This window comes from Oreochromis aureus, linkage group 10 (assembly GCF_013358895.1).
Source record: "Oreochromis aureus strain Israel breed Guangdong linkage group 10, ZZ_aureus, whole genome shotgun sequence".
Classification (NCBI taxonomy): domain Eukaryota; kingdom Metazoa; phylum Chordata; class Actinopteri; order Cichliformes; family Cichlidae; genus Oreochromis; species Oreochromis aureus.
This window is the reverse complement of record NC_052951.1, coordinates 6,600,424-6,614,923: the sequence shown is the minus strand read 5'-3', so window position 1 is coordinate 6,614,923 and position 14,500 is coordinate 6,600,424. Positions and strand designations below refer to the sequence as shown.

Below are 14,500 nucleotides of genomic sequence, written 5' to 3'. Positions count from 1 at the left end.
TTCTTCCATTTTCTTCTGGAGACTGTAATGGCACCTAATTACTACAATACCATATATTTGATCTGACTAAATTCAGTAAATGTTTGTGTCGAGTCTACAGTGGAAAACATCATAAAACCATGAGGGCTATGGTTTTCATTTTCCCCTCGGCACCCACCTGACACAAGTTTCCAGCTCAAACAGCTTTTGCTTTGGCAGCCATTTCCCCTTAGTAAGCCACAGATTGGTGGCAAGTTTTTAATCTTGTTGATGTGTGAGTTAAAACTGCAGTGGCAATTCAAACCTGAAGTTTAGTAACTGTGGACAAACCACAGTTACTAACGTTAGGTACTAGCTGGCTACTTGGTTGATAAAGCTTCTCCACTGTTTCCAGAGTTAGTAATTCCAGAATTAACATAATTTTGGAAAATTTTGTCTCAGGTCTTTTACTATAAATGGTAATTGGACTGATCCTTATATAGTGCTCTTCTACTCTATTTAAACACTCAAAGCACTTTTTACAACATGTCTCATTCACACTTTCTATGTAACATTCATGCTCTGATGAACCACAGCCATCCACAAGATAGATAAGTTGTAAATTCAACATTCAGCTCATGTTGGGCAGCAAAACTACAAACAGGAATAAAATGTAATAATGGTCAACTTGCACTTCTACTGTAAGGAGTCACATGAGAATACCTCAAATCAAAAAGTTAGGGGAAACCACAGAGCTGTGATGTCATGGAAGGTCCCGTAGTAGAGTACATATAGATGAGTGATGAGGAAGTGCACCAGAGTCAGTGTGTTTCTTCGTGACAGAGATGGAACTAAAACTTGTGCTTAGCGTCTTTGTGCTGTTCATTGAGGGTGAGTGTTTGACTTTTTACATTCTTTGGCAGTGTTTGGTCTGATAAGTGCTGAAATAGGATCGTAACCTACATGACTGGAAAAAGCAGATGAACACAGTGAGGATGACTATGCCTTGGAGTAAACAACTTCCTTCTGAGGCTGTTGTGATCTTTTATATTTAGATGATTTATTATAAAGAGAAAATTATGGTAGAATTACAAGCTCTCATATTTCACACAGAAAGTGCTTCAATTTTCAGTAAAAGACTGTTGCATTAGTTATGCATTAAAGGAATTTGCATTTGGATTTCTGATTGCTCGTGTTCACATCAACTGAACCTAGAAAGTTGGGATGCTGCATAAATTGTAAATATAAACTGAATGCAGTAATTTGGAAATCTCATAAACCCATATTGTATGCACAGTAGAACATAGAAAACATATCAATTTGTTTATACTGAAACTTTGTACAATTTCATGAAAATAATAAGCTCATTTTGAATTTGATGGGAGCAACATTACTTAGGAACACTTCCTATCACTGTGTTTGTGTTTGCCACGAATGCAGGTTAAAGCTCTACCATGCAATACATTAGTCTCTATGCGTAGCACATCTGGTAAGACACCATTAGTGCTATTAAAAGCATGTAAAACAGCTTGGCTTCATAGGAGGAGGTCTGGGTGAACTGGCCTACCCAGATCCTGACCTTTCACCTGTTGAGAACATGTAGCATATCGTGAAACAAAAAATACAACAAAGAGGACCCAGGAGTAGTTATAATCCTGTCATACAAGAATGGGATAACATTCCTCCCCCGAAGTCCAGTAATTGCTCCCTTAAGTCCTCCTATGTTTATGGACAGCTCTTAAGAGAGTTGTAACCACGGCCCTGTCACCACTTTCAATTCAAAATGAGCCAATATTTTTATTAAAATGATAGATTTTCTCAGTTTTAATATGTGATTGTTTTTGTTCTGTTGAAAATAAGATGAGGGTTTGTGGTGTCGAATTGTTGCATTGTGTTTTTATTTACATGTTACAGTACCCTAGCATCGTTGGAACTGGGGTTGTATGTTGAACCAGTTCACAACTTCTCAACTCTGTTAAATGACTGACATAAAATGAAAGTTCTTTAGGACAATTTCTTCTATGACATAGAGTATATATGCAGACTGGCTCTTTAATAGTTGTCAGTAATAGAATGATACAGATGAAAATCTTACAATGAGACAAAATAGACAAATGAGACTGGCTTTAGCTTTGTATACTGTGTATGTTATGTTGTTTGCTCTTATGCAATGTGTATATTTTAGTTAGCATTAACAACTTACTGAGAAATTACATTTTCTGTATTGATCAGCCAATGCAAATAAAATTGAAAAAGAAACAGAGACAACCAAAGCCTAGAGAGACATAAAAATGACTGTACTGATGAAAAGTCATCAGTACAAATATTGGTGGTTGTCAGTTGATGTAATGGCATGACTAGCACACAAACTGCAAAAATAGCTTGATGACCTCTGCGGTGGTGTCAGTGTGCCCCCGCCAAATGTGTTTTCCGTGTGTTATTCGAAACCCACAAAAAAGAAAAAGCCCCCAAAGGCCCCATGAGCAACCTACAGCAAATATATTTTTTTTCCTCACACCCGCCCTACTTTCTCTTTCACCTTGAAAGCACTGACCACATTACTTCCTGTTAGAACAGAAATGCATTAGATGTATAACAGGGGGGCTGCTTATTTTGTAGCTGCAATGAACAGCATTTTTTTTCCTGTCACACCTCCTCCACACACCTATATACACAGTAACAGGCCAGTGGCAGAGGTGGAATAGATGAGTCAGACTGTGAAAAGCTTAAGTTAACTATTTAAAACTTAACTTGGACATCTGTGTGTGTGCCTCTGACTTTTTAATTTCAGCAGATGGTTGTTTTTACCATGTTAGGAAATGTGTTATGCAGATTTCGTTCTCAAAGAAACTTCTTTAATAAAGTCAAACTTCCTTTTATTTGATTGCAGTTTCACTTGCAGTATTGCAGCATGTGACGGTCATGGAAGGTGAGACACTCAGCTTAAGCTGTCCTGTTACCAATGCTGACAAGACCAATGTGGACTGGAAAAACCCTGAAGGATTTGTTATGTTCTTCAATCGCAATCAAGGTGAAAATGGCATATTCAGTCACAATAATGAATGTAAAAACAAAAACTTAAAAAGTGTCAAATGTTTGGGCCAAAATTCAAAGAATCTTTGGTGAAAGGCAAACATTAAACAACTTTTTAAAAAAATTGTTTCCAGCCTTAAAGGACAAACGCTACAGAATCGACACACTGTCTGAGTCAAAATTCTCCATCAGTGTTTCCAGCGTCAAATTTAACGATGGAGGCAATTACACATGTTCTCATTATGGAGACCAAATAACAGAGAAGATAGTGGAGGTGACAGTGTTGGGTAAATATTATCTTATGTCTTTCTTTTTACTTTCTTTTCACGTCTTTACTAGTGATGGGATCAGCCTTTGCCTCTTATACTAATTACCAAAACCATTACCACTGTGTTGATCTTGTTTCATAAAACTTTGTCTTTTGTGATTCTTCTGAAGGTGATCCCAAAATGTCAAAAACAAAGCATGAAGGAAAGACTGTCATAAAATGCACTGCTGTGGGGAACCACTTTGCTCCTCAGATTTCTTGGAAAATCGACGATGGGTCAGAATTTCTTGGTAAGTTGGAAGAAAGTGAGAATGATAGTTTGAGGTGTTAGAAAAATTGCCCTTCAATCAGTGTTTTTCCCAGTGGATTTTCCAGAAAGCTGAACTGAGCTGACTACACAAGGGGATGCCATTTTGATATCATTCCCCTGCTGGTTACTCATATTTAGGTATCATAAAATGTTTTATAATACATAATTGGCAAACAAATGTTTGCTAATTTCTATACATAGATTAAAAAAAGTTTTATGTATATTGTGAACTCAGTTCAATTCAATTAAGAGCAGTTAACTAGGAATAAGCACAAAAAGTGAATGCATTTGACTAGGAAAGGTTGATCCTTTTTGATGATAAATGCAATGTATTCTTCCTAAAACTTAACTACTGTGCTTAAAACCACAGCAGTTAAGAGTGGATGAATGGGTTAGGGTTAGGTTAAGATGGGTGTTAACACTTACGTTGTGGCCTTTAGACATTTGTAGGTGTATTAAAATTAGTGACAGCAACCAGTGAGTGGGCTCATGTGATGATGATAGCATGACCCACACTTTCTGGAATCTTTGCTACTATGATGAGACTGAAGAACATTCAAATTTTAAAAAAATGACTTTAAACAAGGGGGATTTAGAATTTTATTTTGAATTCCACAGAAGAGTAGTTTACGTTACAAAGGGTTGATTTGATCAAGTGTTGCATTTGTGATGGTGTAAGCTGATGCAATTGATGCTAATGACATCTATCCCATTTTACAGCTCGTACCCAATTCCAGCAGGAAGCTAAAAAATACATCTCCACTGGGATGATTGAAATTCTCTCAGTAGAGAAAAGAGTTACTGTGAAGTGTCTTGTTCGCCACCCTGCATTGAAATCAAAACCTATGATGAACTTTGTAAAAATTAGACAAGACTGTGAGTATATTTCATTCATTTATTTTATCAACACCACCACATTATAGCAACAGTTTTAAACATTTAAAGAGTAAAACCATCCATTTTATTATCCATGACTTGTGTACAGTGAAGTACTTCTACATAAAATGTTCAGTTTGAGGAACAGTGATTGTGTAGTTGTGTCGTCACAGAACAGGGAAAGCACTGGGGTTTTTTAACTCATGAACTGTGCCACAAAACAGTCCATAGGACCAGACTGTGAAACTGTCTGACCAAAAATAAAAACAAAAAAATAGCAACTCCATGTAATTTCCTCATTCTGTGTTGTTAAAAAAAATCTAGTTTCCTCTATTCTAATAAAAATGAAGTGTGATTTGCAGATAGTTTTCATGACACCATGAATTTTAACTTTCTCTGAACTGAGTGTTGTTTCTACTCAGTAGTAACACAAGTCCAATTCCTGTCACAGCAAAAGGATCTCACCACACATCCACAGTCAGTCCACATAGTGTTAAAGGATCAACACAAGTGCCAGGGACAACAACCACGTGGATCAGACATAATAGAACAGCAGTGTACTCCACCACAAGAAATGAGAACAAGCCCTTATCAGAGAGCTCAACGGTTCCCTCCAGTCTGCGGGTTTCCACCAGTGACCCAGAGATGTCTATCACTAGATCTCCTCAGATCCCTGTTACAGTCCATACAGACCCACATCTCAGCACCAGTGGTGAGTGGAAACTGTCTGCATTTTCTTTTTGTTTTTTTTATGCCCTGTGGATTTCAAGAAACATAATGTTTCATATTAGATAACACACCTTAGGATGAGCTTAGGGACACAAAAGAAAGTAGTGGAGAAATGGAAGTTTTAAAAAGAAATACATTTTATTTAGTTCAAAATTAATAAAACACCATTTTACATTTTAAGTTATGTCATACATCATATTTTAAATGAAACTGAAATCCCTCGATCCACTATAAAGGAAAGTGAACTTTAGTGGAGAAATTAGCCTACAATACAGCTCTTTACTACTGCTTAGTATTGTGTGTTTAGCATGTTACACTAACTGTGAGCCTATGGGGTGGAAACAAGAGCGATCACATTCTCACAATGTCTAAAATGTCTCTTAACCACTACTGTGGTTGATATAACACCAGATGTGTTTCCTGCGATGGAGAGCTCGAGCTATATGAAACTCTGTCATGTTAGATGTATTCACTGATTGGGAGGCTGCAGCTCTGTGGGCAAACAAAAACTGTTCCGAGAGCATATCTGCTCTGATCGTCAGATATGCTCCAAAAAAAGCAGTTTACGTCTTCTGTCTTCAGTGTTTCAAACCTTGAACACTACTGACATGTAATTGGTTAGAAAAGCACTATATATGTGTGAATTTACTCACAGTAAATTCAGTGTAATATTAAAATTTAAGCAGAATGTGTGCAAAACAGTTATTTGCCTTCCATTTTCCCATTTTACCTGAGCTCTATATGTTCAGAAAATTACTGTAACAAAAAAATAAAAAAAAAGTCCTATCGTGTTCAAACAGGGTAAGCAATGACACCATCATTGAGGCAGTAGGCCCAACAGGTTCTTCAAATATGTGTGTTTGATGCCACCTATTGGTTACTCTGCAAAACTACAAAAAAAAAATGGTTCCATTTGAAAAACATAATGGACCTGGACTGTAGTAGCTTCATAGAGTCTGTGTTAATTATTGTACCTCTTTTCTTTACTACACCTTAAAGGCTGGACATATTCCCCTGAAACCACAGAGAACATCACCACTGATAACATGGACAGTAACACAACAGGTACATTTACACTCAGCCTGAATAGTTAAAATAATAGTTCCTCTTCTCTGAGAATCACAGAGAACACTGTGTGTTTTAAAATCCTCAAGGTTTGGGTTTTCTCTATTTTCAGGGAATTTTGGCTTAAACATGCATAGAAAAGACCAAGGAAATTCATCATTGCTGGTCTTGCTAGTGACATGCCTGATCTGTGGCCTTCTAGTGGTCGTCATTTTTTTTGCTATCAAGCTGAGGAGAGCACACATTGCCTGGAAAAGAGGTAGGCAGATCACATTTTCTGTTGAATTCAGACTAAAGTTGCTGTTATTTACAATTTTACTTGACTGTAGTCTGGCTAAAAATCATACATTGATGCAGCAAGTGTGTTGTACTTTCAAGAATTGTGATCTAAATGTATTTTTATTTATCTTACAAAAGATCTGACAGTTTTTATTGTTACAGAAAATGAAGACTCTAATCCATCAGAGGAGAGCAGTAAATCTAAATCAAGCCATGAAGAAAAGACCTCACAAGCACAACGGAGAAGAGGTGCAAAACCTTTTAATTAGATGGTTGTTCACATCTATGACTGTATTATACCTTCTGTTTAATGTGAATATTATAAAATGTAGCTTTTGCTAAAACATGACTAGGGTCATGTTGGTAGCTTAGAGAAACAGCATACTTGTCAACCAGAGGGTAAAGTTCATGTACTTAGGGAACTCAAACTCAAAAATCCATTTAACCTTTACACATTTTTAATCCCAATTAATGTTCAGGGGAGTGCTTTCATTGACACATTTTGCCCCGTACACTGTAAAAACTGCCTTATCCTGTCTTAAAAGAGAAAATGGGATATTTATTGGTATTCTTTATTGTTACAGGCCTCTTCAATACAGCCTTCACACAGTATGTTGTTGAAGAACCAGCGAAGACGATGACTTCAGTCCAAAACACAGCTGTGATCACAGCAACGACTTCTCAACATCAAACTACAGCACAAACTTTAGCCAAATGTAATGCAAAGGAGACATCGCTCTAACTGTCTTGAAAACACAGTTTTCATGAGATCAGCAATTTTCCATTTTTTTCTGCACTTGCATGACAGAATACAGGGCAATCATTCACTTATTATTGTTAGGAATATGTGCTTACTTGTGGTAGGTAGAACCTACCTTTGATCTTCAGCAGCATGAGTTCTTGGTGCCACGAATGCCACAAGATGTTGAAAAAAATGACTTATCTACATTATATACATTATGTTGACATTATTCGTCACAAATTTTTCTACTGTACTTTTATCCTTGATTTCATTCTGTTACATTGCTACAGCTACTGAAGTCCACTGAACTCACTGTTATGTTCATGAAGGTTAGATTTCCTGTGTGAAATGGTCAGTAGAAGATGTCATAAACATATGCTCATGGTCAGCCAAAGGAAAACATTTCCCCACACCGATACATAACCTGGACTGTCGAGGTCCATTCAGTCTAACAACTGACAACAAGTTAATTTACACCCCTTCTTACATGATTAGTCATGCCATGTTTTTGTTTTATATGAACATTATATGTAAAGCCCCTGACCTGTATTTACAATAGTAGATAGCACTGCTGCTATATGATTGGCGGATGACCAGCAACAGCAAGAATAAGCATGTCTGCAGGTGTTCCTAATGAAGTGTTTGAATGTTTACACAGAATAAAATGTGGCAACATAAGCTTATATCTGTAATATAAACTGTGTGAATATAGCATATATGTTGCCTTGTATGTATATATTTTGTATGTTTGGGTTGAACGTGTAGCAATAAATTATATTTTGCTATAATATATTGTTTTTGAGCATAGATAACAGGCTATGGAAAACATTCATATCTTATACATATTATCAGTACTCTGTGGCTTTGTCTCTGAAAACGCAAAAACGTAAAAAGCGTTAACACCGTAATATAACACTAAGGTCTAGGTATAATATGCATATTTAAAAAAATAGCTCCCTAATATATCAATTATGTATGAACTTAGAGTTTTATGTAGCTTACAAAAAACAGAAGCCAAATCAAGGACCGAACATGACTGACATACTTAATGGTACAATCTAAAAAAAAAGAGAGATGATTTGCCTTCTACACTTCAGACAAAGCTTCCATCTTATGCCATGCGGGTATTCACAACCATTATGAAACAGTCACAATGAAGCAGGAAGTGGGATGGATTGTGTCTCGCGTCATCGGTTCATCAAAGTCTCATTGGTGAACCGATGAGGAAAGACTCAGTGACTGCGCCGATTGGATGCTGTGCCGGTCATATAAAGGGTTCGGCTAAAGGTTCGCCCTCCTTTCGCTTCTCATACCGGCAGGGTTGAGTTACCTTGGCGCTAGTCCATTCCAGCCCAACAATACCCACAGTCAGCCTCAGTTCAGTAACTCGGTAAGTCATTCTGAAATACATTAGTGTTAAAAAAAAGTTCTAGTATATTAGTTGAACTTGCTGGCAAGATTTGCTTTATGTATGACTGATGTGCATGTTCACTAGGGAATACTGAATTTTCTCCTCGTGTTAAATGCTTGACGGTTATTTTATGAACAAATATGGATCGCATACGGAATTATGAAGGTGAAGATATTTTAATCCTCGTTATCGAGGCGTAATCATCGGTTCAAATGCTGCATTAAGGCTATATAATGGCGGAGGGGTGGGGAGGGGTGGAGAAATCCTGACGCGTTCGAGAATGTTCTCGAACAACTGTTAAGCTACCCGGAATATACAGGCTTCCGGTTTTTTTTTCTTTTTTAAAAAACAACAACAACAAAAAAAAAACTAGAGCAAAATTAAAAGGTTTCGTTAATCGTTTAAGATTTAATTCTTGAAAGATTTTCTTGTGCTTTAGACTCATTTTAATACAACAGTTTTAGGATCAAAGCACTCTAGCTTTTAAATTTCCGGTTGTACCAGTTTGCTGTGCACGTGATTTATGACTGACGCATGGCTATTGCTTGGCCATGAGCCACGCTCGTTCAAGGCGGATTCCTTTTCGTTTTTTTCTGTAAGTGGGTGGGTTGTTGGAATTCGGATTTATTAGCCAAATAAAGTTGTTTAAAATGGTGTAATACTTCATGTTTTATGGCCGAGGGGGAAAATAAAAGCTCTTAATCAAATTTACATAATCAATATAAATTTAAAAGACAACTCAAAATGAAACCTCAAGGATAATTAAAGCAAATCAACTAAAACCATAAGTTTTTGTTGTGCATTCTAGTTATGTTAGTCTAAATTGCCTTGAATAGAATAATTGGGTAGAATGTAGTTGTCCAATTGAGTTACTTTGACATTAAGCATGTTATAAAGGCTTGAAGTAAAAAAGTTACAAATGACTATAAGGCGAATATAAATGTAACACTGTTCTTGCATTTCTTTAGGAAACATGTCAAAGGGACCAGCAGTTGGTATTGATCTTGGGACCACCTACTCCTGTGTTGGTGTGTTCCAGCATGGCAAAGTTGAAATTATTGCCAATGACCAGGGCAACAGGACCACACCCAGTTATGTGGCCTTCACAGATACCGAGAGGTTGATCGGCGACGCAGCCAAGAATCAGGTTGCCATGAACCCCACAAACACAGTCTTCGGTAAGGGTTAAAATTGTACTTAACAGTAAAAGTCAGTCCTACCTTCAAAACATTGGTATTCATCAACCAAATTAAGTTAGCATCTCAGTTTTACCACCCATGAGCTTGTCTTGAAGCAACTGATCGCTGTTAAAGACCAGTCTTGAGCCTTGTGGATTTGAGGGAAGAATAAGAGTATTGCAGAAGTGTATTGGAGCTTTAAGAAAAAATAACAAAAATATAACTTTATCTTTCAGATGCCAAACGTCTTATTGGCCGTAGGTTTGATGATCCAGTTGTACAGTCAGACATGAAGCACTGGCCATTTAATGTCATCAATGACAATAGTCGCCCTAAAGTTCAAGTTGAGTACAAGGGTGAAACAAAATCATTCTACCCAGAGGAGATCTCCTCCATGGTGCTGACAAAGATGAAGGAGATTGCTGAAGCCTACCTCGGAAAAGTATGCTCTGAATTTACCTCTGTGGAATACAGTTGCAAGTTTTCACATGACTCATCAATTTAATGTCCATATTTTTGTTTTTTAAATTTCAGACTGTCAACAACGCTGTAATCACAGTGCCCGCTTACTTCAATGACTCTCAGCGTCAGGCCACAAAGGATGCTGGCACTATCTCTGGCCTGAATGTTCTGCGCATCATCAATGAGCCCACTGCAGCTGCCATTGCTTATGGGTTGGACAAAAAGGTAAATGGGTGAAATTTATACTGGATTATATTTCTTTTTTGTTAACGGTCTGTTCTTAAGCACTATCAAATCTGTTATCAGGTTGGATCAGAGAGGAATGTTCTCATCTTTGATCTTGGTGGTGGCACATTCGATGTATCCATCTTGACCATTGAGGATGGCATCTTTGAGGTCAAATCCACTGCTGGTGATACTCATCTTGGTGGGGAGGACTTTGATAACCGCATGGTCAACCACTTCATTGCAGAGTTCAAGCGCAAGTACAAAAAGGACATCAGTGACAACAAGAGGGCTGTCCGTCGTCTGCGCACTGCTTGCGAGAGGGCAAAGCGCACCCTGTCTTCCAGCACTCAGGCCAGTATTGAAATCGACTCTTTGTATGAAGGAGTTGACTTCTACACCTCCATCACAAGGGCTCGATTTGAGGAGCTCAATGCTGACCTCTTCCGTGGCACCCTGGATCCTGTGGAGAAGTCACTCCGCGATGCCAAGATGGATAAAGGGCAGATTCATGACATTGTATTGGTTGGTGGCTCCACCCGTATCCCGAAGATCCAGAAACTTCTCCAGGATTTCTTCAATGGAAAGGAGCTCAACAAGAGCATTAATCCAGATGAAGCTGTGGCCTATGGAGCTGGTAAGTTTTCAGTGGGGGGAAAAAAAAAATTCTGGTGCTAGCTGCCCCATTATAACCTGAATTTAGTTTTTATGTTGCAATAATTTTCTTGTTTTTAGCTGTCCAGGCTGCCATCCTGTCTGGTGACAAGTCTGAGAATGTGCAAGACCTTCTCCTTCTGGATGTCACACCTTTGTCTCTGGGTATTGAGACCGCTGGAGGTGTTATGACTGTCCTGATTAAACGTAACACCACAATTCCTACCAAGCAGACCCAAACCTTCACCACTTACTCCGATAACCAGCCTGGTGTGCTCATCCAGGTCAGTGTAGCCTTATTTATTTTGGCCTTTTAATTGCAGTAATGTTGAGTTTTGCCATTCACATTCCACTAGAGATTGAGAGTCATGTTGTTAGACATTAGCATTTGTGTAGATGTGGAGTTGAAAAATTATTGGCTGACCTCTATTTCAACAGGTCTATGAGGGTGAGCGTGCCATGACAAAGGACAACAATTTGCTGGGCAAATTTGAGCTAACTGGCATCCCTCCTGCTCCTCGAGGCGTTCCTCAGATTGAAGTGACATTTGACATTGATGCTAATGGCATCATGAATGTCTCTGCTGTTGATAAGAGCACTGGCAAGGAAAACAAGATTACCATCACTAATGACAAAGGTGGGTTTTGATTGATGACAGGTTTGATTGATGACATCAAATTTCTGGCACAACTTGTGACTCTTTGCTGTCCTTCTAGGTCGACTTAGCAAGGAGGATATTGAACGCATGGTCCAGGAAGCAGAGAAATACAAGGCAGAAGATGATGTGCAACGTGACAAAGTGGCCGCTAAGAACGGCCTGGAGTCGTATGCTTTCAACATGAAGTCAACTGTGGAGGATGAGAAGCTGGCCGGCAAGATCAGCGATGATGACAAGCAGAAGATCTTGGACAAGTGCAATGAGGTCATCAGCTGGCTGGACAAGAACCAGGTAACCCCAAGCACAAACCAGAAAAATTACAATAGTATCAATTGCTATGAAGGGCTTAAACATTATCTACATTTTGTAGACTGCTGAGAAGGATGAGTATGAGCATCAACAGAAGGAGCTGGAGAAGGTGTGCAACCCAATCATTACCAAGCTGTACCAGAGTGCTGGAGGTATGCCTGGAGGAATGCCAGAGGGCATGCCTGGTGGTTTCCCTGGAGCCGGTGGTGCAGCTCCTGGTGGCGGATCCTCTGGACCAACCATTGAGGAGGTCGACTAAATGTTCAGCTATACCAGCTGCTACCTGACACGTTTTCTAATAAAGTAACCCTCCTGGAACAAGTAAAATGCAGGAGTGAAATTTAATGACCTAAAAACAGGGTTCCGGGATCTCATTTATGGCATTGTTTGCAACACAGGTGCAAGGGAACAACTTGTATTTGGCATAATTGAGCAGAGTCTTCAAATGTCAGTCTTTTGTGCATGGAGATGTAACTGCCTTGATAATAAATTAATCTTGCAACCCTACAATGTGTTGTACATGAACTACACATGAACAGATGCTACACAAGAACTTCTAACTTAATACTGGAAGCTCTGATTTATCTCAAATCAGGATCGCTACATATCGGGAGGGCGGCACTGTCTTAATGCTTTATTGAATAATTTGCAAAATTCTTAGGATCATCTTTGTCAAATGTTAAAATGGAAACTAGAAATTCCTATGGCTTACCTGTAGGTTCAAGCCATGGAAAGTATCCTCCCTGTTAATTTAGCACTATGGAACATGAATCTACAGAATGGGCTCAACATTTCTAACAAATACACTTCAGCTTTTTTTTTTCTTTTCTTTTTTTAAGTTACTCCTTTTACCATTTAGTAAATTGTAAATTAGCATTTCATATAACAAATTTACTAAAACAATGTTTTTAAAACTAATATTACCCTATCCTATCTCACAAACCAAAAATAATTGGGACTTTAACAGAATTATATGGATCAAATTCAAGTGAAAGAATTCTCGTTTCCGTAATTATAATGGTGGGTAGGAAGCTATATTATGTAGAGCAGGTTACTGTGCAGCAGAATACTGGCATGACAGGATGTCTGTTTTTGTCACCGAACCTTATCACAAAAACCTGTCCAAGCCCAAACGGTTTAAATTGCACCTGGATAACCTTTTTTTTTTTTTTTTTTTCGATCGTCCTTTTATTTTGAAAACCCTAAACGGTTAGGAATCATTAAATACAACCATATGATTTTATCTTATGCTATGCATTATAAGATAAAAAGACAGACATATGGAATTATCTGTTTCATAAACTATTTACAGTAGCCTCTCTACCATTTCTTCTTTCATTTGGCAGTTTTACCGTGGAAAAAGACAGCTATTTCTTCTCTGTTGAACTTGACTCTCAGGTGACTATTATATTTAATTAGTTACATATAGTTTTTAAGTGGTGGAAACAAACTGTTGTACATTTTACTTTCCTTGGGCTCATTGTCTCATTGCAAGACTAAATTTAGGTTAAGCATTTCTTGTAAATACAGTAAGATCATAATTCACGTCGGCAGTAATGACACCCGGTTACGCCAATCGGAGGTCACTAAAATCAATATTGAATCGGTGTGTAACTTTGCCAAAACAATGTCGGACTCTGTAGTTTTCTCTGGTCCCCTCCCCAATCAGACCAGGAGTGACATGTTTAGCCGCATGTTCTCCTTAAATTGCTGGCTGTCTGAGTGGTGTCCCAGAAACGATGTGGGCTTCATAGATAATTGGCAAACCTTCTGGAGGAAACCTGGTCTTGTTAGGAGAGACGGCATCCATCCCACTTTGGATGGAGCAGCTCTCATTTCTAGAAATATGGACAAATTTATTAAACCCCCCAAAATATGACTATCCAGAGTTGGGACCAGGAAGCAGAGTTGCAGTCTTACACGCCTCTCTGCAGCTTCTCTCCTCCTGCTACCCCCAAAACCCATCTCCATTGAGACTGTGTCAGCTCCCAAAAAGACAAAAAACAAACCAAAACCAGCAATAAACAACTTAAACATAAAAATCACAAAGAAAGAACAATACAGTATCCACATCTGAACCAAAGAGTAAAACAGTGAAATGTGGATTATTAAATATTAGGTCTCTCTCCTCCAAGTCTCTGTTAGTACCTGACTTAATAATTGATCAACAAATCGATTTACTCTGCCTTACAGAAACCTGGTTGCAGCCGGATGAGTATGTTAGTTTAAATGAATCAACACCCCGAGTCATTCTAACTACCAGAAATCTCGAAGCACAGGCCGAGGGGGCGGTGTGGCAGCAATTTTTCACACCAGCCTATTAATTAACGAAAGACCAAGACA

General features: G+C 38.3%; 2 protein-coding genes across 2 annotated transcripts; both read left to right on the top strand.

The window, feature by feature from the left end:
* The first annotated feature begins 792 nt into the window (after window positions 1–792).
* LOC116324085 (cytotoxic and regulatory T-cell molecule) lies at window positions 793–8,044 on the top strand. The gene is made up of 10 exons (XM_031744628.2): window positions 793–849; window positions 2,849–2,989; window positions 3,126–3,278; window positions 3,430–3,549; window positions 4,290–4,445; window positions 4,897–5,157; window positions 6,174–6,239; window positions 6,352–6,498; window positions 6,681–6,767; window positions 7,103–8,044. The coding sequence occupies exons 1-10, from the start codon at window positions 804–806 to the stop codon at window positions 7,258–7,260; spliced, it is 1,335 nt and encodes a 444-aa protein (XP_031600488.1). The 5' UTR covers window positions 793–803; the 3' UTR covers window positions 7,261–8,044.
* A 452-nt stretch (window positions 8,045–8,496) lies between these two features.
* Window positions 8,497–12,664, top strand: hspa8 (heat shock protein 8). The gene is made up of 9 exons (XM_031744619.2): window positions 8,497–8,650; window positions 9,640–9,849; window positions 10,086–10,291; window positions 10,384–10,536; window positions 10,618–11,173; window positions 11,272–11,474; window positions 11,629–11,827; window positions 11,907–12,139; window positions 12,219–12,664. The coding sequence occupies exons 2-9, from the start codon at window positions 9,645–9,647 to the stop codon at window positions 12,414–12,416; spliced, it is 1,953 nt and encodes a 650-aa protein (XP_031600479.1). The 5' UTR covers window positions 8,497–8,650; window positions 9,640–9,644; the 3' UTR covers window positions 12,417–12,664.
* Window positions 12,665–14,500: the final 1,836 nt, after the last annotated feature.